Here is a 25,590-nt window from a genome sequence, read left to right on the forward strand (position 1 = left end):
TGTCCACACTGGGGTTTTGTGGTAAAATTGTGTTGTATTTTATTTTATTCTTAACAACGTTGGCACCTCTGATATAGGCCAAGGATGGTTTTTTTTTATGTGTGTGTTTTGTGGGAAAGGAAGAATTGCCACCAAACATTTAGAAAGGGATTTGTTTTTGGGATTTTTTCCCTTAAATTTTTCCCAACAACATTGTTTTATGCCATCCTGTGATTGTAAAATTCCAGCTCCGATCTTTTTAAAATAGAAGAGTGCAAACACAGCATTCGTCTGTGCAAGACATCGAGCTGTGTAGAATTGCTCTCCGACTGACTTCTGTGTGAACATGCAGTAACTTGGTCTACACTGTAGGATAATTGGATCAATTTTGTTGTCCGAGTGATCGCGAAATGCTTTCGGTCTTAAATTTTCGTCCTCCACGATTGTTCAGAAGCCTGTCTAGTATCTCTTAGTCTCAAATCGACTCGCAGTCAAGTGGAACCCGTGCCATTCGCCATTATTACCTGCAAATATTAAATAATGTTCAATATGTGTGTCTCTCTGCCTGTAATGCAGGGATCAGCAGTATGTGTGGTGTAATAATTCTACCTATATCTGGATGCCTTGCATTAAAGATCAGCAGGCGATGGACTGAATAAAGGTCCATGTTTACAGAAGAATCGCAGCTAGCTAATAGCTGTTCAAGTCCCCATGGACTAGCGTATGCGTTAAGCCGACAATTGAACAAACTTAACATTAGCTACGTATACAGAGATTAACAGGAGCTTTTACTTACTCTTACCCTCATGAAGAGGCACTGACTGTGTACAAAGATTGTCAAAGCACTTCAGGTGCATGAGTACTGAGCTCCGACTTCCTTTCTACTTGTTTGTGTGTCAAGCGAATTATTGCAAAAGATTAAAGAAGTAAAAAGCTGTATCTCATGTCACAACCTTTAATAGCAGTGTTTTTTTTTTTAGTTTTTTTTTTTATTCCTTATAGAAGCTGTCACAACTGTGTGTGTGTTCCTCTTTGAACCTCCAAGCTTAATTACCACAGGATTTGACTCCGATTTGTCTGCTCAGATTTGTCCGCTCCATTTGTTTATTCGTTTCAGCCGATCAGAGAGAGAGAGAGAGAGAGAGAGAAAGGCGACAGTTCAGACACTTTGTCCTTGAGAAGTGGTGGAAAAGTTTCGTAGGTGTGCAATCAAAGTGCTCCTGGCTTTATTTTCCTCACAATTTGACTCCTGTGGATGGCCTCGAAAGGCGGCGACCATGGAAACTAGTTTGCCATGACAACAGGGTCACAAGGGCTTCACTTGCCAAGAGAGGCAAGGGCTGTCTCTGCAAGTTGGCTTAATGATCTTACCCATGGCACACACCTCAAAAGTGAGGTAAGCCTTCTGTAGTTTCTAATTTCCTGAAACACTTCGCCTCCAGGAAGAGCCAAGCACTCACACTGGTCTCCTTATTATTATTATTATTATTATTATTATTATTATTATGACACCAGCGGCTTGAACACGTTTGCTTGCACAGCTGAAAAAATACCTAATGGAAGTATTATGGAGGCCATACATCAGTGTCACGGCACAGATCCAGTGCAGCCGAGCACACACCAGCTCCTATGAGTGGTCTCCTATGAGTGGTCTCGGGTTCAGTACCACGGTGCGCTTCCTGTCCACATGACAGCTTTTACATGACCAGTTTGACCTGCAAACTCTGCTCTGTTTCAGACTAATCCGCCGGTGTGAAAGCACCCGAGATGTGTGGATCACCTGCAGTCACGTCCTGAATCTCATAACACTACTTTGTTTGTGCAAGAATTTGGACCTTTTATTTTTCACTACGACATTATTAATTCTCCAAGCTAATTTGGATTTAGCTTTAGTCTCGGCTTTTTGAAGGAAAGATAATCGCTGCTACTTCGTTCCAAGTGGTGAAACTTCATTATTTGTTTTGTTGTCTTTCTGTATATATTTGTGTTAAGGCTGTACTGTGTATGAATATTAGATGGGTTCAAATGTTTTATTCCATTTTGTGCATTAACCAGTAAATAGGAACTAAATGGGTAGTTTGACAGCTACAGTAGTTTTAAGCCATTCTACAAGGTAAATAATGATTATTTATTTATAGGTCTCTGTTTTGCTTAGATTTTTTTTGTCTCCGGTATTAGGGATGATTTGTTGTTTTGAATAATGACTGATTTGTTAATTAGTTAATTATATGGTGGGTTTAATTGTTTCATCGATTGCTTGGCTCAGTTGTAAGTTAGTGGATTTTTTGTCAGTTGGATGGTTGGTTAGTTTGGTTAGTTGTTCTCTGGCTGGCTGATTTGTTTTTTGGTTTGTTGGTGGGTTGGTAGATGGGTGGGTTATATTGTTCTTTAGTTGTTTCATTGATTTGGCTGTTTGGGTGGTTTGCTGGTTGTTTTTGTCCTTTACTTGTTTAGGTGGTTTGCTGGTTGTTTGTTTTGTTCTTTTGGTGTTTGGGTGGTTAGCTGGTTGTTTTGTTCTTTGGTTTGGGTGTTTGCTGGTTGTTTGTTTTGTTCTTTGGTTGTTTGGGTGTTTGCTGGTTGTTTTGTTCTTTGGTTGTTTGGGTGGTTATCTGGCTGTTTGTTTTGTTCTTTGGTTGTTTGGGTGGTTAGCTGGCTGTTTGTTTTGTTCTTTGGTTGTTTGGGTGGTTATCTGGCTGTTTGTTTTGTTTTTTGGTTGTTTGGGTGGTTAGCTGTTTGTTTTTGTTCTTTGGTTGTTTGTCTGACTATAAATCTTACCCGCATAAACAAATTTTGTTTTTTATTCCCGCAATTAAGCAGTGTGTGCATTTCTTTCTTTTTGGACCTTACTGTCACTATCTGTTATCAGTATAGCAATTCAAACAATGACAGGAAATGGTACAGTAGACCCACAACAAAACTGATAAAATATGACAGATATATCTTCAGCTTTTTAAACACTATGAAACTTTTGCTGCAGCAACATTGGAGTGGGAATCATTGCACAGAATGATGGTCACCATAGAGAACAGCGAAAACACTGCATCCTGAGACAGAGAGAGAGAGAGAGATCTTTGCTTTCTTTATTCATCTTTGATTGGTTGGTTCTTTGCTCTTCTTTGTGTATTTGCTTTGTATAGCAGTTGCTACATTATGAATGTTATGTCATATTCTATAAGACAGTGACAGAGTAAAGCAGCCGTGGTTATTTGTTGAGTCGACATGATGAAATATAGGCTTTACTGTAACGTGTTTGTGTTTTAGGTGAAAATAGAGGACATGCTGTTTTGAAATGTGTGAGGAGATGAGTGGGCAAAAGAGGTCACCCATGTGTGTGTGTGTGCGTGTGCATGTGTGTGTGTTTGCTTGCTTGCTTGCTCTTTTCAGCCCCAGTATTTTTGCTGTGGTGCAGTATGATGTCACTTCTCTCTTAAGGATTTCAATACACACTGACGTAAACAAAGCAGAAGCGTGAATCTGACACTGAGATTAAAGTTCTTTACTTCGAAGTGACTGAGAATTTACATAAACAAGTTATTGTACTTCCATATTATGCAATAGGAAAGCACTGGTTTATCAGAGGAAGAGTAGAGTGACTTATATGTTGTTTTTTCCACCCACCAAAAATAACAGTTACCAGAAATATGAACTTGTTGCTAAATTCAAACTCTAAAGTGTTTGTGCCCTTGAGAAAAAAAATTCTCCATTTCAGTAATGAGATTCGGTGTTCTGTCCCTGCAGTAGATCAACAGTGAGCAGCTCATTTTTTTCCTTTTAGCATATTTTATATGATCATAATTGTGATGAATGAATCCTACCGATGCTCGGCAAACAGATAAAGCCGTGAAAGTCTTCACAGGCCCGATGTGAACGGGGCTTTAAGTTATGGCAATGCTGTTTTCTTATCATTATCTGAAAATTCACTAATTATCTCAGCTGCCGTTCAGAGCGCAGCACGTGTACACGCGTATTATTTATTTTTTTTATTTATTTTTTTTTTTTAAGATTTACTCTTAGTTCATGTTATAACTTGTTACGGTAAGTCCTTAACTAGTATCTAGCAGCTACAGACAATTTGTAACCAGCTTCTGATATTTTTTCACTGTATTGACACACATGCACATGTCTCACGTCAATCTGGCCACACCCTCTCCATATCATTTCTCGCAGTGACTACGAATAAGAGTGAAGACAGCAGAGCGCACGTGATCTGTGACAGAGATATGCACGGCTGAATTTTATATCCAAACGCCAGTTTCCCTTCAAAATGTCCAAAAAAGAAGAAAAAATTTCGAATGCTAGTTGCACCACCCACTGAACGTTGTTACTATGGCAACCAATAGTCGGAACGCCCCCTGCGACTTCATAGTGCAGCGAGCGGCGACTCGTTGAGATAAAATCAAGCCGACCTCACGCAGTATTCAAGCTTGTCACCTGTCGCCAGGAGAGTTTGATGTTATACGGTGACACTCATCCACACACGCTAATTAATCCACCTAGTAAAAATCGTTCTGCTCGGCCACATCGTGTCTCGGCGAGAGTGTGTCATGCTGAAGGTCAAGTTTTCTCCTCACACAATTTTTAATTGGTTTATGTGAAGCCTCCACCATATGTTATTCATACAGAAATGATGTGAAGGAAAATGCTGAAAAGGGAAATGCATTATAATGCACTCCTTTTATAAAGAAATCACCCTCTGACTGAACATTTGTATTCATGAGTCATAAAACAAAATGAATTCTTTGTAGTCGATTCAGACGTTTAGTCCATTACCGACCTAGACGTTTTCTAGACCTTATAAACTTCCCCCCCAAAAAAAAAGCTTAATTTTCATCTTTGTTATTTTCTGTTATTTGATTTGCCGTGAGGAAATTGCAGGAATATGTGCTTTTGTTGTGTGTCTGTGCACTTTATTTCTTTATTAATGCAGAGGTAATTCAGGTATTTTTGTGTAACATCACATTTCCATCAAATCCATTTGGTATTAGTTTAACACCTCAGGCTCTTAATGGGCAACTGTAGCTCAAGGTACAGCATCTGTCTCTCTCTCTCTCTCTCTCTCTCTCTCTCTCTCTCCCTTTCTCTCTCTCTCCCCCCACTCTTTCTCTCTCTCTATCCCCCCACTCTCTCTCTCTCCCTCTCTCTATCCCCCCCACTCTCTCTCTCTCCCTCTCTCTCCCTCTCTCTATCCCCCCCACTCTCTCTCTCTCTCTCTCTCTCTCTCTCTCTCTCTCTCTCTCTCTCTCTCTCTCCCTTTCTCTCTCTCTCCCCCCACTCTCTCTCTCTGTCTATCCCCCCACTCTCTCTCTCCCTCTCTCTATCCCCCCCACTCTCTCTCTCTCTCTCCCTCTCTCTTCCTCTCTCTCTCCCCCCACTCTCTCTCTCTCTCTCTCTCTCTCTCTCTCTCTCTCTCTATCCCCCCACTCTCTCTCTCTCCCTCTCTCCCTCTCTCTATCCCCCCCACTCTCTCTCTCTCCCTCTCTCTTCCTCTCTCTATCCCCCCCCTCTCCCTCTCTCTTCCTCTCTCTATCCCCCCACTCTCTCTCTTTCCCTCTCTCTATCCCCCACTCTCTCTCCCTCTCTCTATCTTCCCCCCCCTCTCTCACTACCCCCCCCCCCACTCTCTCTCTCTCTCTCTCTCTCTCTCTCTCTCTCTCTCTCTCTCTCTCTCTCTCTCTCTCTCTCTCTCTAGCAGCCACTAAATAAGGTGCCCTGCTTTGGTGGGAATCAATCACTGTTTCTCAAACTCCATGCTGTCTCTCTCTCTCTCTCTCTCTCTCTCTCTCTCTCTCTCTCTCTCTCTCTCTCTCTCTCTCTGTGTATATATATATATGTGTGTGTGTGTGTGTGTGTGAGAGAGAGAGGAAACATACATTAAAGGAGATCAGATATCAGGGCAATAAGATATCCCAGTCAGGAAGTGATTGTAAAATAGAACGAGGAGGATGGACCGAGTGAAGAGAGTGAAGTGAACGTCTGAGCATCAGTCTCCTTCCATTATCTGCCCAATCTATCTTATCTTATGTCCCTCAAAGAGTCAGTGTAGGATTTTATTGTACATTTATAACAAGCCAAATTAGGATTTATGGTCAGTGCAGCTCTAATTACCCGTGCACACACACTTACACCGTTAGTGTGAACGTCTTGAAGATTCATGTAATGAATATACACTATGCACAATGTTTAGATAATTGTTTATGTATTTTTGTGTCTGTTTGTAGTGTTTTTGTATAAATGCAGATACATTCGTATTGTGTGTTGAACTTTTGAACAGTTTAATTCTATCTGCACTATTTGCTTTGGCAACAAACTGATTTATAACATTCATGCCAATAAAGCACTAAACTGAGAGACCGAGACAAACAAACACAGACAGACTGATATGAGGCATAGAGACAGACAGACAAAACACAGGTGGAACGGTCAGAGACACACAGAAAGATAGCCAGACGCATTCAGGAAGACAAGTAAACACAGACAAGTTGACATGCAGACACAGAGACACCACGGACACACCTACAGTGGGCAGGAAGTCACACAGACGAGCATACGCACAGACACACGTTTTAATATATTATATTGAATCATGTGTGCAACAGGAGACATTTCAGAAACTTAGAGAGAGGGAGATATTTAAGGGTATGGGAAATGAAAGTTCCATTCTTGGCTTGTTAGGAGACGATGGCTAAATCTCTGAGCTGCAGTTTAATCAGTCCGGTAACGAGAGGCCGTCCAATCAGATGCTTCAGCTACTAATTACCCTGCTGTGAGGGGCCGAGGAGTGACATCAGGTTAATGATTTTAACAGGATATGTGTGTGCGTGTGTGTGTGTGTGTGTGTGTGTGTGTGTGTATGGTTTTTAAGACTGACAATAGGCTAATGAGTTTGAGGAGTATAGGGCAATGAGAGGACAGAGTGATGGACTGCAACACCACTGTTTCACTTAATGAGAGAGAGAGAGAACGAGAATGAGAGAGAACAAGAGAGAGAGAGAGAGAGCACGAACAAGAGGGGGGCAGAGAGAGAACGAGAGAGAGAGCGAACGAGAGAGAGAGAGAGCATTAAATAAAGAATTAACTGAACATTAACTGAAGAATTTTATTCACTTTGTTGGGTAATGAATTGTTTTTTGCACATAAACTAGTTTGGTAGATTATGGTTTAATGGCTAAGAAAATACAATTTATAGACCTTCACAGATTCTTGCTGCTTTTCTATTTCTGAATATGTCCCTATGTACTAATCCAATACACTGGACCTGAGAGATGTGCAGTTCAGACTGACACAAAAATGTTAAAGGAAGTAGGAAGGAAAACAGCACGGAAGTCTCAAAATACTGTCTGCATATTAAAGGTCATTTTTTAAAGGGACAGAAGGAAATCCAGTCACACATGGCTAGTATAACATGCAGCTCATACGTCATACTACACACACACAGACAGCAAACTCTCCTTCAGACGGAAGTGATGAAGACGATTGTGTCATGATTTGTTTTTCATGGTGACCCTAACTCAGTCCTCTCAGTTGCAAACAGGAAGTAAGGCAGGAAGTCGGAGCGTGCAGACTGTTTTAGCTGTCCGTGTGCAACAAATACTCGCTTTCCTGTTCCTCCTATCTCACACACTGGTACAGGATGCTGCACTTCCACAATCCCTTAAGATTTAATAAAGAAAACTCTCTCCCTGCACTTCTTTATCTCAAAACACAACTGAGTGGTTAACTAGGCTCAATGTAAGTTTTCACTCAGACTGCCAAATAATCATGGTCCATGTTCCCAGTGGTATATTGTGGTATACTGTGATGTAATTATAGTGTGTAGTGGTATTTGTTAGTATACTGTGATGTCGTGTTTATTAGTATACTGTGATGTCGCGTTTATTAGTACACTGTGATGTTGTGTTTATTAGTATACTGTGATGTAGTGTTTATTAGCATACTGTGATGTCGTGTTTATTAGTATACTGTGATGTCGCGTTTATTAGTACACTGTGATGTCGTGTTTATTAGTACACTGTGATGTGGTGTTTATTAGTATACTGTGATGTAGTGTTTATTAGTATACTGTGATGTAGTGTTTATTAGTATACTGTGATGTGGTGTTTATTAGTACACTGTGATGTCGTGTTTATTAGTACACTGTGATGTGGTGTTTATTAGTACACTGTGATGTCGTGTTTATTAGTACACTGTGATGTCGTGTTTATTAGTACACTGTGATGTCGTGTTTATTAGTATACTGTGATGTCGTGTTTATTAGTACACTGTGATGTTGTGTTTATTAGTATACTGTGATGTAGTGTTTATTAGTATACTGTGATGTGGTGTTTATTAGTACACTGTGATGTCGTGTTTATTAGTACACTGTGATGTCGTGTTTATTAGTACACTGTGATGTCGTGTTTATTAGTTATACTGTGATGTCGTGTTTATTAGTACACTGTGATGTCGTGTTTATTAGTGCACTGTGATGTCGTGTTTATTAGTTATACTGTGATGTCGTGTTTATTAGTACACTGTGATGTCGTGTTTATTAGTATACTGTGCTGTAGTGTTTATTAGTTATACTGTGATGTCGTGTTTATTAGTACTTTCATACACACACAAACAAAATTCACACCCTGAATAAACAATATGCATGTTATGTTCAGGTAAACAACTGAAATGATCAAAGTCAAATTTTTATTGTGGCTTTTGATTGCTAAGAATTTTTGGTTGCATATAAGTGTGTATTATATATTTGTAGAACATTCAGGTTAATATACCTGCACTATTTGCTTGACCAGTGTGATTTTTAGCATTCATGCCAATAAAGCACTGCCTCTCTGAACTAAGCCAGACAGAGACATCACATGGAGCAAACATCAATATTTTAGTAGTTTGTAAACCTTAACCTAGTGGCCATTTGCATTGAAATTAGGTTCAAAATTCATCTTTTCTCACTGGTGTCACCTCTGGCTTGTTTATTAGGGATTTAATTCTACATCCAGGTTTCTGTAAAGCCACATTAACATGGTTTTCACATTGGGCACATTTGCTGCAGTCTGAATCCGAGTGGGATTGTTCCCACTTTCCCCCACAGTACTGGACATTTAATTCTATTGAACCCTGGTGCATTTGTGTACAGCTTACACATTACCAATTTTTCATGTGAATCCTGCTGTTTTAAACTAAACTACCAGCACAATCTGCCCTCTTCTGCATACACAACATCACTGTGACGATCTCTAAGCGTCAGTAAACAGTGTGACACAAGTTAAAACAGTTACGACTCCAAGTGCATTAAAAGGAATGCACAATCCTGAATGGGATTAGTTCTTACCAAGAAGGGAATGTACCAGGCTGCTTATAAAGTTGACCAGAATAAGTTTTGGTTGCTGTAGAAAACGAACCGAAAAAAGGTAGCTAATAGAAATAACTACATATGGAGACCTGGTTGGCTAGAAAAGTAGCGGTAGCTAGATTTCTGGGGATACAATTTTATGGCATTATATTAATTGTGTGTTTTAGATCGTGACAGATCGTCAGCAAGCATTTGGCCAACGTTTAGACTAGTAATTGGTCATCCTAATAAAACAAACCAACAAATAAGTGTGTGTGGTGCAGCAGGTGGTGCGATTCTGAAACACCCAACATGACACCTAGTCATCATACACATATGTGATTGTTGAGCATCCCATTCCAGATTCATGCTGTTATAATAACCTTCACACATCTAGAAAGGCTTTTTACTAGATATCAGTATGCGGATGTAGGGTTTTGGGATCGTCAGTTGAGGACAGGCTCTGATATCGAGTGAGGAAGCCTGGGGGTCATTTGGCATGCTAATTAATGTTGAAGGTGATCAGTGAGGTTGAGGTCAAGTTCCTAAACTCCACCCTTGGTAAACCATGTCCTCATAGAGCTCACTTTGCACACAGGTATTGCTGTAATGCTGGAACATTTTTGCCTCATAGTGAAGGGAAACTGTAATGCTACAACATATGAAGTCATTTTATACAGTGCTTCTAATTTTGTGGCAACAGTTTTGGGGAGGGGGGGCACGGTGGCTTAGTGGTTAGCACGTTTGCCTCACATCTCCAGGGTCGGGGTTCAATTCCCGCCTCCGCCTTGTGTGTGGAGTTTGCATGTTCTCCCCGTGCCTCGGGGGTTTCCTCCGGGTACTCCGGTTTCCTCCCCCGGTCCAAAGACATGCATGGTAGGTTGATTGGCATCTCTGGAAAAATTGTCTGTAGTGTGTGATTGTGTGAGTGAATAAGAGTGTGTGTGTGCCCTGCGATGGGTTGGCACTCCGTCCAGGGTGTATCCTGCCTTGATGCCCGATGACGCCTGAGATAGGCACAGGCTCCCCGTGACCCGAGGTAGTTCGGTTAAGCGGTAGAAAATGAGTGAGTGAATGAACAGTATACAAACCATTGGCCAGGTAGTTTTTATAGTACAGCATCAATGTGTGAAGTGTTATATATCAAGCATTTTGTGAAAATCAATTGGAAATAGTTTTTCCTTTCTCTGGATGTTGGACCTTATAGGCATCTGTGAATAAAAAAACAGGCCCAGAGGCAAAATCTGTTTGTTTCAGGCCCCTGGGTTATCAATTTTTCCAAGCCTGATTTGCGAATAATATGAGATCTTAACATCTAATAATGTGAGAAGCTTGATTAAATAGTAAACCCTTTAGTGAAAAATATTAGAGAGATTTGAGTACATCTTTTTTTCCCCCAGTGTTTACCAATACAGTCCAATATCATACTGATTGGCTCTCTCGCTCTCTCTGCAGATGTAAAACAAAGGTGTATCCAGATGGCCTGCCACGCACCAGTGTGGTCATTGTGTTCCACAACGAGGCATGGACGACGTTATTGCGCACTGTGCACAGCGTCCTCAACAGATCCCCCAGACACCTGCTGGAGGAGGTGGTGCTGGTGGATGACGCCAGCGAGAGAGGTGTGTGTTTGATGGTTTGTATACACAGAGGGAGTCAATGGAAAAAAAAGACTTTCATTTGAATATACTCAAATGTGTACCAGAGCCATGGGGATGTGACATGCTTTTGTTTCCAGACCTAGGAGGAGACTGTGTGTGTGTGTGTGTGTGTGTGTGTGTGTGTGTGTGTGTGTGTGTGTGTGTGTGTGTGTGTGTGTGTGTGTGTGTGTGTGTGTGTGTGTGTGTGTGTGTGTGTGTGTGTGTGTGTGTGTGAACAAGGCCTACATCTGGAGGAAAAAGATGGCTGGTGACCCATGGTGTGTTAACGTCAAAGCTCGAGTTTAGATGACAGACAGAGAAAAGAAAGAAAGAAAGAAAGAAAGAAAAGCCACAGAGAGGTGAGATAGAGAGTTGCAAGGACAGACAAACTGACACAGAGTAGGAGAGATAGACAGAGGATTAGAGAATTAAACAGAGAACACAGAGAAAGTCAGACCAAGAAAATGAAAGGACGAGAAAGAGAGAAAGGGAAACTTATGGGACAATAGACAGAGAAAGAGGGACAGACAGAGGGTGAGAGTTTTAGGCTGGCTAGACAAATTTATGCCCTATTTTAAACCCCATTTTCTTCCTCCGGTGATCATGGGGGTTCCTGATTGTACTCTTACAGTTTCCACTGTAGTGTGTGTGCGGGACTGTGTGAAAGAAAGAAAAAGAAAGATGAGTGTGTGAGTGAGTGTGTGAGTGAGTGTGTGAGTGAGTGTGTGAGTGAGTGTGTGAGTGAGTGTGTGAGTGAGTGTGTGAGTGAGTGTGTGAGTGAGTGAGTGTGTGAGTGAGTGAGTGTGTGAGTGTGTGAGTGTGTGAGTGAGTGTGTGAGTGTGTGAGTGAGTGAGTGAGTGTGTGAGTGAGTGAGTGAGTGAGTGAGTGAGTGAGTGAGTGAGTGAGTGAGTGTGTGAGTGAGTGTGTGAGAGAGTGTGTGTGTGTGAGTGTGTGTGTGAGAGAGAGAAAGAAACGACACTGTAATGTGTGAGTGTAAGAAAGAAAGAGAAAAAGAAAGAAATGGCACTGTAGTTAGTGTGTGTGTGTGTGTGAGAAAGAGAGAGAGAGAAAGAAAGAAAGAAAAAAGAAACAGCACTGTAGTTTGTGTGTGGGATTGTGTTTGTGTGAGAGAGAGAGGAAGAAAGAAAGAAAAAGATAGAAAGAAGGAGATGGAAAAACAGACTGAGTGACAGACAGAAACAGAAGAACAGACCGACACAGAGAGAAACCCTGAGGATCTCTAAGCTGCTTTGTTGTATTAAATGGCTGAACTGTGTGGGTGCTCGGTGCATGTCCTTTTGTATTCTTGAACTCTGGCTTATAACTTGATTTAACTCGAGATCTGCAGGCATAACGAGCCACGTGTCTCTCTCATTCCCATACACACACACACACACACACACACCCTAGTTCTAAGAACAGCAGGAGAATTGGAAGTAAAAAAGGCCACTAGAGATTACCCCTGCCTGGGTATTTAATATTAAGGATGTCCTCTAGCCATGCTGACCAATTATACATTCAGATGTTGTTCCTCCTGGAGCAGCTATTTAAAGACGTATCCCAATTGCTAGAAAGCACAGCATCTGTTCTTGCTATTCATTAACTTTATAGATCCTGTTGATACTTGAGAATAATGTCATCTCAGTGGCTGTGGGAACAGGTGACTTCTAATAGGAACCTTTACCTCTGCTCATTTACACAATTATCCTATCAGCCAGTCATGTGGCAGCTGCACGGTGCATAGTCAAGCAGGTTCAGGTCAAGAAATTCAGTTAGTTTATACATCAGATACTAGAATAGGGAAAATCTGATCTTATTCACTTTTATCATTGAATGGTTATTGGTTTTAGATGGTCTGGTTTGGAATAAAACTGCAGGGATTTTCACACTCAAGAACTTCTAGAGGTTACATAAAATGGTACAGGAAATAAACCATCCAGTTGGTGGTATTTCTCAGCATCTCATCCGCCTGAGCTTTTTCTAGTTATCCAGTTAATGTTCTCAGCTGTTGGCAGTGGATCCCGATGGAGTGGTCTTTTAAGCGTATAGCCGTATCAAGGTTCTCACCTTTTGTAGTTCACCACAGATGTAAAAAGTAAGTATTCGAGTTCAGCTCCGACCAGTTTGGCAGTCTCTCTCGCATTAACAAGGCGTTTCAACCTGCATAACTGCTGCCGACCGGGTGTTTCTTTTTTTTTCTCTCATCATTCTGTGTAAACTCTAGAGACTGTTGGGTGTGAGTATCAGAAACACAGCGGTTTCTAAAATACTCAGACTAAGCCCATTCTGCATTTCATCCAAGTGTTCCGGTTTCCATTTGGCGCCCAATAACATACCAGCAGGTAGATTCGCTATTCTAAATGAATGTGATGGATCCACGCATGGTTCCTGGGATTGGCACTGAATCCATCAAATTATCATGCACTATTCTTTAAGAGGTTGCCTTAATCTCTCATGTTGCCAAGTAAAGTAGAAATTAACAGCATCTCTCTCTCTCTCTCTCTCTCTCTCTCTCTCTCGCTCTCTACATGTGTGATTCCCCGGGGCTCGAGTAGCCTAGCCACCATTCCTCGACACGCTGTACCCATGATCCGTGTGACCCTACATCACTTACGCACATCCTGCAGCGAGCCACACTGCTGCCAACATACTGACCCAGGGCAGCGGTCACAATTCTACACACAGAGCAAACACGATCGTTATTACCTCTGAGGCACCTCCCACTTTTTCTGTTAACCCCTTCAACAGGGCTCTGTTTGCCATTATAAAGAACACGGTACTGCGGAGTACATACAGGAGGATGAACGATTTATGATTTGTCAGTGTGCAGCATGGGGAAATCCCACCATGTCGTCACGAGTAGGTTTTAATTCTGAGGTTAGGAAATAAATTTAATAGAAACACTCCCAGCTCTCATGGAACAATCGAGGAAAAATGGCTAGTATCTAAGCTGCAGGGTTGCAGATCTGTTTCCGAACCAAAAATAGCTGATATGTTGGGTTAAAATGAAAAGCTTTGTCTAAGAGATTAGGACTGTATTATTATTATTACAGCAAATAATCCAATGAATCTTTATATTGAATTGGCTTAAATAGCTGAACAAAAATAAAGTATGTATTCGTGATCCCAAGGAAATATTTTTAAAATATGCAGAGTTTATTAAAGTACATGTAAATGTTAAATAAATCAAGTTCGAAGCAACTGGCAGTACTGGTAAAGGTCATGGAACCACAGCCACAACCCAGATATGAGCTTTACACAACACACTCTCAGGCCAATGCTAAGCAAGTTAAGTTCCTCAGAAAGAGTTGCAAGACGACCCGAAAACAGCGTGAACAAGTACTGTACAATGTCAAAAAGACATTATGTGCAAATTCATACTGAATACACACATACAGAATACACACTTCCCTCCGAACATATTGGAACAACAATTTCAACGGTCTGAGATGATTGTTTATCTATTTTATTAGGAGTTCTATGAAAATTCTGATGAAATAATGTACTCATACATGTCGTTTGTGTTGCTGTTTGCTCTGTTCTGTAATGTGTGTAATGATTCATGAGACAGGAACCAGTCACTGAATTCATCTATAGACAAAAATGTAGTAGAATTTTCCTTCCCTCTGTTCAAGCCAACTTCTGATTCCTCTCTCGCTCGTTCACTTCATTCAAGGCCATCTGTAAGACGTAGTCTGTTCTCCTGACAATAGCTGTCCTACAATCTGGTCAGCGCATGAAGGACATATAATCTCTCTCTCTCTCTCTCTCTCTCTCTCTCTTTCTCTCTGTGTCTCTCTGGCTCTCGTTTTCTGTTATCAGAATGAGTGTTTATATGGGGAAGGCAAATATTGATCTTTGTAGCTTTAACCTTTCTTTTTCTCATTACTGCATTTCAAAGAGCACAGGAAAGTCAAAGTGTGTGTGTGTCTGTGTCTGTATGTGTGTATCTTTGTCTGTAGGTATTTGTGTCTGTGTCTGTATGTGTGTATCTGTGTCTGTATGTGTGTATCTGTGTCTGTAGGTGTTTGTGTCTGTGTCTGTATGTGTGTATCTGTGTCTGTAGGTGTTTGTGTCTGTGTCTGTATGTGTGTATCTGTGTCTGTAGGTGTTTGTGTCTGTGTCTGTATGTGTGTCTGTTTGTGTGTATCTGTGTCTGTTTGTGTGTATCTGTGTCTGTATGTGTGTATCTGTGTCTGTTTGTGTGTATCTGTGTCTGTTTGTGTGTATCTGTGTCTGTTTGTGTGTATCTGTGTCTGTATGCGTGTGTCTGTGTCTGTATGCGTGTGTCTGTATGTGTGTATCTGTGTCTATGTGTGTATCTGTGTCTGTTTGTGTGTATCTGTGTCTGTATGTGTGTATCTGTGTCTGTAGGTGTCTGTGTCTGTATGTGTTTGTGTCTGTGTCTGTATGTGTGTGTCTGTATCTGTATGTATTTGTGTCTGTAGGTGTGCCTGTGTGTTACCCATACCCATGTCTGTAAATAGGAAGTATTATGTCTGTGTCTGTAAGTGTTTCTGTGCCTGTGTGTGTGTGTGCGCATGTGTGTGTTGTATGAGCTATCATCATGCAAAATAGTTTCCAGGTCTTATCTGTTTAGTATCGTTAAATAAACTGCAAAGATTATGTAAACACAAACATCGTATTCATCCTACTGTGACTTTCAGATGTCATTCAGCGCCCCCCCCCCCCCCACACACACACACACACACACATGTTAGAATATAACAGTCTGTTTCCTCAGAAACTGCAAGTATGTGAGCAGAAAACATTTTTTTTCCACTTTTTTCCCTCCATCCTTTGTCCTGAAAAATGATGATTATTCTGTATACAGTCTGTTGTTTTTATTTTTGTTTTGTTTTTCTGGCTCGGAGTTTAACTGCTTTTTATCCGTAACTTTGCCCCAAAGGGCACTCGAAGGGCATCTATTGTTTACCGGGTGACTGCATAAACACAGGCTTCCTTCAAACCCCACTATTACCTAAATACCGGTTTTGTGTTCAGTTCTTGTTAGAAGGACATTCAGTGCTTTCAGTAAGGTCCACTAGCAAGAGCTGCTTCAGTTTTGCTAGTTGTGTTCCTTTTAAAGCATACTGCAACATCAAACACAATCAGTATAATTACGTCATTCTCATTAGTCATTAATAAGGAATAAAGCACTTCAGGGCATATTGTTCAACAACTTGCTGAAGGAAACAAATTATAGGATGTCGCATCATATACATTTTCATCCATTTATAGCTAGCTTACTCGTTATAGCAGCTACAAACACCAGACAACAGGTTTTCCTGTGTTGGAAAACTGTTACAGATTTACTTCTAACTTGTAACATATCACTGTCTCTGGGGACTTTTTTAATTCATATCAACAGTTCTACATGTTTATTTCTGTTTATGTGGATCATCAGGTAGCTGTTTACGATAGAAACTATAAATTATGGGGACAAGAGCATTAATGCAATCCTTAAAAATCCTTGAACTCACTTTCCAAGGCAACTTTGAGAGAGAGGTGTGTGTGCGTGTGTGCGTGTGTGTGTGTGTGTGTGTGTGTGTGTAACTGGGCCCTTATTAGAATGTAATGAACGCATTCTCAGTGATTGTGATATTTCTTGACACACTATATTAGGAGAGAGGGACATTTGGCAGTGATATGAATGAAGCATTGTGAATGACTATATACAGTTTTGTTGAAGTTAATGGGCTGTTGTATTTGTGTGTGTGTGTGAGAGAGAGAGAGTGTGTGTGGGTGAGCGCGTGTGTGTTCGTTGTATGAGCTATCGTCATGCAAAATACTTTCCAAGCCTTATCTACTTAGCATTGTTAAATAAACTGGAGAGATGATGTAAACATCGAAACAGTGTATTCATACCACTGTGACTTTCAGGTGTCATTCACACACAAACACAAACACACACACACAAACACAAACACACTTTGAAACATAGCAGTCTGTTTTGCTGAAGTTAATAGGCTGTATGTGTGTGTAAACAGACTTCCTAAAGAGGAATTTGGAGCAGTACGTGCGGATGCTGGAGGTTCCTGTGCGAATCGTGCGGATGGAACAGCGCTCAGGTCTGATTCGTGCTCGCCTAAAGGGGGCGTCACTCTCCACCGGTCAGGTCATCACCTTCCTGGACGCTCACTGCGAGTGCACCGTGGGCTGGCTGGAGCCGCTCCTCGCTCGCATCAAGCAAGACAAGTGAGAATTACGCTTCCCACAATGCAACATTTTCAAACTGAGATTCATGAGCATCTGACAGATTTTACAGTGCAACAGTGTCAAAACCCATCAGACATACTGTACAGATCTAAGTCATGCTGAAGGCTTTAAATAAACCTTTAAATAAACACTGGAGCATAAACGTATGCTCTGTGGCTGATGGGAATTGTAGTTCGAGCTGAGAGATTAAAGTTTCTGACAGATTGAACCTATAGACTGATCAGACCTGACATCACGTCCCATAACGGATCATCTTAGAGAAAAATCTGTGTGTGTGTGTGTCCGCTGTGCGCTGTTAAGTTTCATTTTTTATGAGCTGTGCCTTGCATGGCACCACACACACTTATTTGTCTTATTACATGTCGTCTTATCCTTATGAGGACCTTCTACTGACATAATTATTAATGCTTTGTGCACACCTAAAACCCTCATTTTTACCTCAGTAACTAAAAGAAAATGTCCCTAGAAGGTCAAAACTGTCAAATAATCCTGTTCATGTGAAAGATTTGGTCTACCAAGTTATAAAAAAAAGTGCACTGCAAAAACCGACATGGAAGCGAAAATATCACGAATATAGTCACCTTTATTTAGTGTTCAGTATTCTAAGATTACAGTAAACCAAACCTAAGATTATTAAACGTTTTACCTCTTTTTAAGCTTCATATTTTCTTATTCTATTATAGATACATATATTCTAAATGTTTGCTTTGTTCTAGAATTAAATGCTTAAATGAGCACCACTACTACAAGCTTGAAATTAGAGAAATACATTTAACAGTCTTTAATTTTTGCTTTATGATAATCTTATAATAGGAAAAATATATTCCCGATATTTAGATTTGCTAATGATGTCATTTTTTTTGTGGTTTTCATACACACAGCTACACCAGCTGTCTAGGGCAAACACTCCAATGAATTATGGAGATCTTTCTGTGACTATATGCAGAGCATTAGAACAAAACCAATGTGTCTCTGCTGCTGTTTATCTCACACACACAGACACATACACACACACACACACACACACACACACACACACACACACACACACACACAAAGAGCAATTGCAGCCTTTATACCCAGCTGAGAGCACAGAGATCGATAGCTCTTAGTTGAGTAAGCACTTATTTTTTTATTCTTTTGTGCTAGTTAATTACATGTTTTTTGGCCCGACCTTAGGGCTGTGTATGAGAGTGAGTGTGTGAGGGTTTGTGTGTAATAATCCAGCTACACACCTAGTCTGGTGGTGTTTCGAAGGCTGTGTATGTGTGTATATATATATATATATATATATAGTCACAGAAAAAATCTGTGTAATTTTCTGTATTGTTTGCTGGAGGCTGCTTGTGAAGGGATCTACTAAATGATTTAGATGCTGAATACATAAAAAAAGAAAACAATATATAACCGTAAACCCTGGGGTGCATGTGTGTGTATGCTGTGTGTGTATGTACACACTGAACGTGTGTATGTACTCTTTGTGTGTGTACTGAACGTGTGTGTGTGTATGTACTGAACATGTGTATGTACTCTGTGTGTGTGTTTGTGTGTACTGAACGCGTGTGTATGTACTCTCTGTGCGTGTGTGTGTGTACTGAACGTGTGTATGTGTACTGAACGAGTGTGTATGTACTGAACGTGTGGATGTATGTGGATGTACTCTGTGTATTTGTGTGTACTGAGTGTGTGTGTGGGTACTGAACGTGTGTGTGTGGGTACTGAACGTGTGTGTACTGAACATGTGTGTGTACTGAACGTGTGTATCTGTGTGTACTGAACGTGTGTGTGTGTACTGAACGTGTGTATGTGTGTGTGTACTGAACGTGTGTGTACTGAACGTGTGTGTACTGAATGTGTGTGTACTGAATGTGTGTGTACTGAATGTGTGTGTACTGAACGTGTGTGTACTGAATGTGTGTGTACTGAACGTGTGTACGTGTGTGTACTGAACGTGTGTATGTGTGTGTACTGAACGTGTATGTGTGTATACTGAACGTGTGTGTATACTGAACGTGTGTGTGTACTGAACGTGTGTGTGTGTGTACTGAACGTGTGTATGTACTCTGTGTGTGTATAAAGATTATATCCATATCCAGATATATTGTCCATATAAAAGATTACACTTATTTTTATTAAACCTCTCTGATTGGCCATTAGAAAATCAGATGGATTCAACAAAAAAAATCAACATCACTGTGAACCACATCCTGTCTACATCAGTCCACTTGAGTTTCTGACAGGGTGTGTGTGTCTTTCTGTGTGTGTTTGTGTGTGTACAGACGAACGGTGGTGTGCCCCATCATTGATGTGATCAGTGATGACACATTCGAGTACATGGCAGGCTCGGATATGACGTACGGAGGATTTAACTGGAAACTGAACTTCCGCTGGTATCCAGTTCCTCAGAGGGAGATGGACCGCAGAAAAGGAGACAGAACTCTTCCTGTCAGGTAAAACGCACAAGTGTGTGTGTAATCAGATTTTGCATGTTCTAACGATTTGAGTATGCAATGAAATAGAAACTAAAGTTTGCCAGGTGTTGTTGTATATCCAGTATAAAGTGAGAGGCGGTTCAAACGACAAGAAGAATAAAAAACGAGTGTAAGTTTTGTTCAGAAGGAACCTGTAAATAAAACATCTGACATAATTAACGACCAGACACTAACATGTATGTTAATATGGCCTACCGAAACCATCTTGCTCTTATTAATCATCATTTTTAAGAAAAATCCAAATCATTACAGTGTAACGTTGATAAATTTTCACGTTATTACAACCCAATGACCTAGAAACAGATTTCTGCAACTGTAATATCTGCTATTCATATTAATTTACGCACAAATTCTTATTCTTATTCTTCTTTATCTTCATTCCCTGAGTGATTTTCAGGATGAACTCCTTCCATTTAGGTAGAAATGACCCCAGAGTGCATGTGGATTAAAGGTAAACACGTAAATCAGGACAATGTGATCAGTTGAAAGATGCAGACAGAATCTCAGAAACCCACAGAAATTAGAGGCTATAAATTAAATTCAATTAATCAATTCGGTTGCCTGTTGCGGTCTTCTTCTTTGTTTGTTTGGTTTTGTCCTCAAGGTTGTGTTGTGTTGTGTTAACTTTGTGTTATCACGGTTGTACCTTAAAGTCGTCTGTCTAATGTCGTGGATGAAAAGGCAAAGTCATCTGTTTTATTTGACTGTTGTTTTTATTTGACTATTTTGATTTTTTGTTTATTTATTTTTTGTAGGTCAGTAGCTTTGACTAGCTGTAGTCATTCACAAAAAAACGGTTTCTGCTGTAATTAATTTATTTGTGACCCAAAATGTTTTTAGATTATTGCCACTGATGCTCAAATACATGGTAGAGAAATAAAGATTTGAATCGTTCACTAAAACAAATAGTTGACAGATTACGTGGGATGTGTTATATTATGTAGTAAATTGGTGTGTCATATCATTGTTGAGTCAGATATCAGTGTGTAAACATCTGGAAAGCTACTTACACACTGTGTGTGGTTTTATGCCTGTTTACAGCTTTTCCTGTTTGCTCGCTCGGAGTAATGTAGACCTAAAGCTACTGCATTCTCAGATCTCAAAACGTTCTGTCCCAGCACTGTCAGTAATGTGCTAATCCACATCATGCTGCTTCTTCCAAGTCGTTTCGCTAGACGTTACGTTGACTTTTAAAGTTCAACTGAATACTTTTGAGTTTGGAAGTTTGAAACAGCAGCAGTTGCTATAAAGATACCATACACTGTGTCAGAAATAACGGTAATAAAGAGCTGTACTTTTATTGTTGCTGGTATCATCAAGGCACATCTTGTTTCTTTAGTGTTCAGGGTTTTAAAGGTGCCCGAGTGGTATTTAAGGGCCAGATATATACCTTTATTTTACCTTTAATGGTAGCCCCTTATAGACTGGAGAAAGGTACAGTTTGCTACTTTTATTTTTTTTAAATAAAGGATATTGGATCTGAGCTAGAAATCTCTTTGCTTATGACTCAGGTTTATTCCCGAGTCTCACTCTTGTGCTTGGGTATTCTAGAATTGTACTTAATCTTAATTAAACTTATTAATACTCTGTAACTTTCTACTACACAGCTGTGTACTTGAGTTTCTTTCTTTATTTTTTCCGTCTACTGCGTTGCTCATTTTTGATCTATTTATTTATCGATTAGAGAGTATGCTGTTCTTCCATGGAGCTACTGGTGTTTCCAGCCATTTTTGAGAATAAATTCAGCCCAGTGCTTCTGTAGTGCTTCTTTTTCTTTCTCACACTGTTTTGTTTAGCAAAAAAGTCAAGCATGAAGCTATGAGAACAACAACCGGTCCTCAACGGTGGCAAACAAGTGGAAGGAAAGCTAGACCAAGGACAAACAGGAAAGAACTGAGCGCCCAGGGAAAGAAAGAAAACGAGGAAGCAGTGCATTAGTAAAATACTGGTTCAAATAACATATGGCCAGGTTAAAGTGCAGAAGATAAGATCTCATTCTCCTCAACGGTGTGTTTGTTCCTCAGATAGAGACTGGGTGAAACAGACCAGGAGAAAAATAAAGAACTGCTGCTTATTTCAAAGATGATCCATAAGCTGAAGCTGATTTGCATTTTGTGTGTGTGTGTGTGTGTTTCTGAGCAGGACTCCAACCATGGCAGGTGGACTGTTCTCTATAGACAGAGATTACTTTGCGGAGATTGGAACGTACGACGCAGGCATGGACATCTGGGGAGGAGAGAACCTGGAGATCTCCTTCAGGGTTAGTTACAGAAATGCACAATATATTAATAGACCAGATGGATGTTTTCACTTTCAAACATGCAGCCACATCAGACGCTGTCTAATATTTCCTGTATAGAAGAAAGCCCATGAGTGCAGAAGGATTTTTTATAAAGCTTTGATACTGAATTTCTGTACAAGACCAGATTCAGGTTCTTTAAATTACATTTACATTTACAGCATTTGACAGACGCCATTTATCCAGAGCGGCATACAAAAGAGCTTTAAGTCTCTATCGATTAATATATTAACACTGGTTTACTAGGTTACTGACTTAGGATACCATCAACCTAAAACTGAGATTTTCACATGCTGGAATCCAGAAGAGACTTCTGTGGTAAGATGTGTGAGAACCTGCTGCTGGTGTGTAGACATTAGTGTGTGTTCTTTCCATAAGGTATACAGTATGTGAATGAAACCTAGTTTACACAAAGCTTTCGGTTCTCACCATCACATTACTAACACTTTTGCATTATTTTGTCTCTTACCCATGGAATACACAATATATCGCATTACTGGTGCATAATGAATGATGTTTCACTGGGGTTTCTAACCCATCAGTTAATGATACCATCAACACCACATTAGCATTTTCCTTTGCTCGGCTTCGGAACGTAGTGACATGTTTGTGCTTTTTACTGCGGGGGAGACAGAGAAATTATCTGATTTCACTGTGAACGAGTTCTGACCTTTATTATGGCATAAGTATCCAAAGCCCCGGGAATTTATCAGAATTTATCAGAAATCTAAATAATAAATACACATTGTCCTGTCTTCCTGTATTTATTTATTTATTTATTTGTTTATTTGTTTGTTTATTTATTTATAGTTTAAGTTTTTTCCAGAATTTTAAAAGGGAAAATTAATTATTGGTCAGCAAGAATGAAAATATTTTTTTTTTTTGTTTACAAACCTCAAAAAGTCAAGTCAAGAAGCTTTTATTGTCATTTCAACCATATATAGCTGTTGCAGTACACAGTGAAATGAGACAACATTTCTCCAGGTTCATGGTGCTCCATGGTTCTCCAGGTTCAAGACAGAGCTAAGGACTTGTAAGTAGTCTTAGCCACATAAAGTGCAACTGTGCAACTTGGTGCAAACAGACAAACAAGACAGACAAGACAGTGCAGGACAAAAGACAGCATTGAATCCAGAGTGGCCACTGCGTGCTACTGCCGCGCCACCATCTGCGTAGTTAAAGTTTTTAACCTTACGAGTTCCAGACGTTTCCAGATGAAAGCTATTTTCTTTAAGAGGAAACAACTGAGCTGGTGATGCTTGGACTTGACATGTGAAATACTAAAATAATTCCCATTTTATGGACAAAAAAAATCACCTGGTTTTGAAGAGACTGTCAGTCTGGAAGAAAGGAGTGAAAAGGAAGAGTTCTAAGGAAGTTCCAACTTAAGTAACAGAGCTAGGAATAGAGTGTAAAATGATATCTATGAGGTTGGACATCCCTGTTGGAGCATTGTTGGAGCAATAATGAAGAAGTGAAAGCTAAGCCTAGACAAGACCATCAAAGTTCAGCGCAGAAACAAGACCAAGACTGTTAAAGGAAGTCAGCGTGAGGCCAACAGTCACTGTGAAGGAGTTACAGAGTACAGAGAATGGAGTGAAGACCCACCAGACCACCGTGTGTGTGTGTGTGAGGAAAAATAACATTGTTCAAGAAGAGCCACATGAAAGCCCAAGAGTTCCAAAGGAAGATGATGTAATAAATCCAAGAGTGAGAAACCTTATTTTGAGCAAGTTTCCTCTATGTGTGGCCCAAACCTAACACAGGCTGCGAACCACAATGAACACCATCCCTATAGTAAAGCGTGGTGGCGGCGGCGGAGGCAGCATCATGCTCCAGGGATGCTTTTCATCCTCAGTGTCTGGGATTCATGTTCTGAGTATAGACTGGGCACAATACAAGGGGCTATAACAAGAGAAACTGCCCTAGTCTAAGGCAAAGAATTAAATAAAGATTGTGAGAAACATCACCTTTCATTAGGACAATGGTCCTAAACACAGGGTGGTTAAAACTAAAAGGTGGGTGAATGTTATACGGTGGTCCAGCACCAGATCAGATCTGAATCCTATGTGTGAAAATTGCACTCAACATACAAGAACCTGGAGCAGCTCTGCCTGGAAGAACTGGTGAAAATCTCCTAAACTCCTAAACAGTGTGCAAAGCTGATTTACAGCAAACACGAACCTTATTCCAAGTTCTACCCCGAAGGAGTTAAACACAAGCAGCATGTTTCAGTTTTTTTCTGCTGACAAATAATGAATTTGGACTTTGAAGATTTATTTTTAGAGCAAATTGCTTTGCAGTACAAATACTGCCTGGAACAGTCCTGTCATTTATAATCCAGACAAATCTGGTGATCTGATTTTTTTTTAATTTATTTTAGTTATTTATTTATTTTTTATAGATTTGCATATGTTTTGAATACTTTTGCATGGCACTGTATGTTTTACCCAAACAGTGCAGACGTTTTGGTTTTATTCTGCTTATTTTCCAACATAGCCTTGGCGTCTACTTGTAAAAATCATACCGCAGTAAAAACAGTCTGTCTGAAACCCCACCAGATTAGTGTTGCAGATTAGCTCATGTTTTACGACAGTTACATGCCATATTGAAACTGACATAAGCCTGATTAATTCAGTTGCTTATCTTATACTAAAAGTCTAAAAGTCTGTGATTCTACTATTGCATTGCTGCAAATCAGCATATTTTCATGACTTGAATTGATTACGAATCATCTTTTGTTCGTTGTTTATTTAAAAATAATCAGTTTCAAGGGAAAAAAAAGTGTAGTGGATAGATAATGATGGAGTGCTTGTGTTGTCGTTATTTCTGACTGGCACTCAAAACTAAACTATGGTGTTTTAGGTGAGGGCCAGCATTGAGATGTGCAAGTTAGCACAGATCTTACTTTCTGATTTCAGCTTGCAGGCAGTAGGAGAGGATGGAAAACGGCGACAAGTTCTCAGATCACAGATTCATTTAAATTTTAGACTTTTTATTGAAACAACCAATACAGAAGGCAGTATCTTGTACACTTTATGGCCAAACCGGTACTGTTTATGACATTTGGCCGACCCCCTTATCCAGAGCAACTTCCATTTTAATCTCTCTTTTTATATATATATACACAACTGAGAAATTGAGGTAAGGGCCTTGCTCAGTGGTCCAGGAGTAGCAGTTTGGTGGACCCGGATTCAAACTCACAACCTTCCAATCACTAGACCAACACCTTAAACACTAGGCTACCACATCCCCCACAAAGTCGGAAGTACACAGTTGTTTTGGATGTCTCTGTCTAGCATTTCGGTTTCCCTTCACTGGAAATTCGAAGCTCAGACCTGTTCCAGCATGACAATGCTCCTGTGCATAAAGCGAGCTCAGTGAAGACATGATTTGTAAAGGTTGGCGTGGAACAATAAGGTTTAAGTGTGAACACAGATTCCCAAAGTTACACCCAAAAAGCCAACAGTGTTCATTATTATAACTGCAAAGTGTGGACTAAACAAAAACACATGGCTGATTAGTTTATCTGTAAAAGGACTGTGCTGACCTGACTGAGAAATATTATAATATACAAATGGCTGCTTGTTTAACAGCTATACATGAGCACAAAGAGTGATACAGGAAAGCAAAGAGCATTCGTGA

The 25,590-nt window shown here is 40.2% G+C and overlaps 1 protein-coding gene across 6 annotated transcripts in view; it reads left to right on the top strand.

Moving 5' to 3' along the window:
• galnt1 (UDP-N-acetyl-alpha-D-galactosamine:polypeptide N-acetylgalactosaminyltransferase 1) overlaps positions 1 to 25,590 on the top strand; it is a 117,184-nt gene that overhangs the window by 80,331 nt on the left and 11,263 nt on the right. For all 6 annotated transcript variants that reach the window (XM_060861431.1, XM_060861428.1, XM_060861430.1 and 3 more), the window contains 4 exons: positions 10,751 to 10,917; positions 16,926 to 17,133; positions 19,434 to 19,604; positions 21,789 to 21,906. In XM_060861431.1, coding sequence (XP_060717414.1) covers positions 10,751 to 10,917; positions 16,926 to 17,133; positions 19,434 to 19,604; positions 21,789 to 21,906 — 664 coding nt within the window. The remainder of the gene's footprint in view (positions 1 to 10,750; positions 10,918 to 16,925; positions 17,134 to 19,433; positions 19,605 to 21,788; positions 21,907 to 25,590) is intronic.

The sequence above is a fragment of the Tachysurus vachellii genome, chromosome 25 (genome assembly GCF_030014155.1).
Source record: "Tachysurus vachellii isolate PV-2020 chromosome 25, HZAU_Pvac_v1, whole genome shotgun sequence".
NCBI classification, from domain to species: Eukaryota; Metazoa; Chordata; class Actinopteri; order Siluriformes; family Bagridae; genus Tachysurus; species Tachysurus vachellii.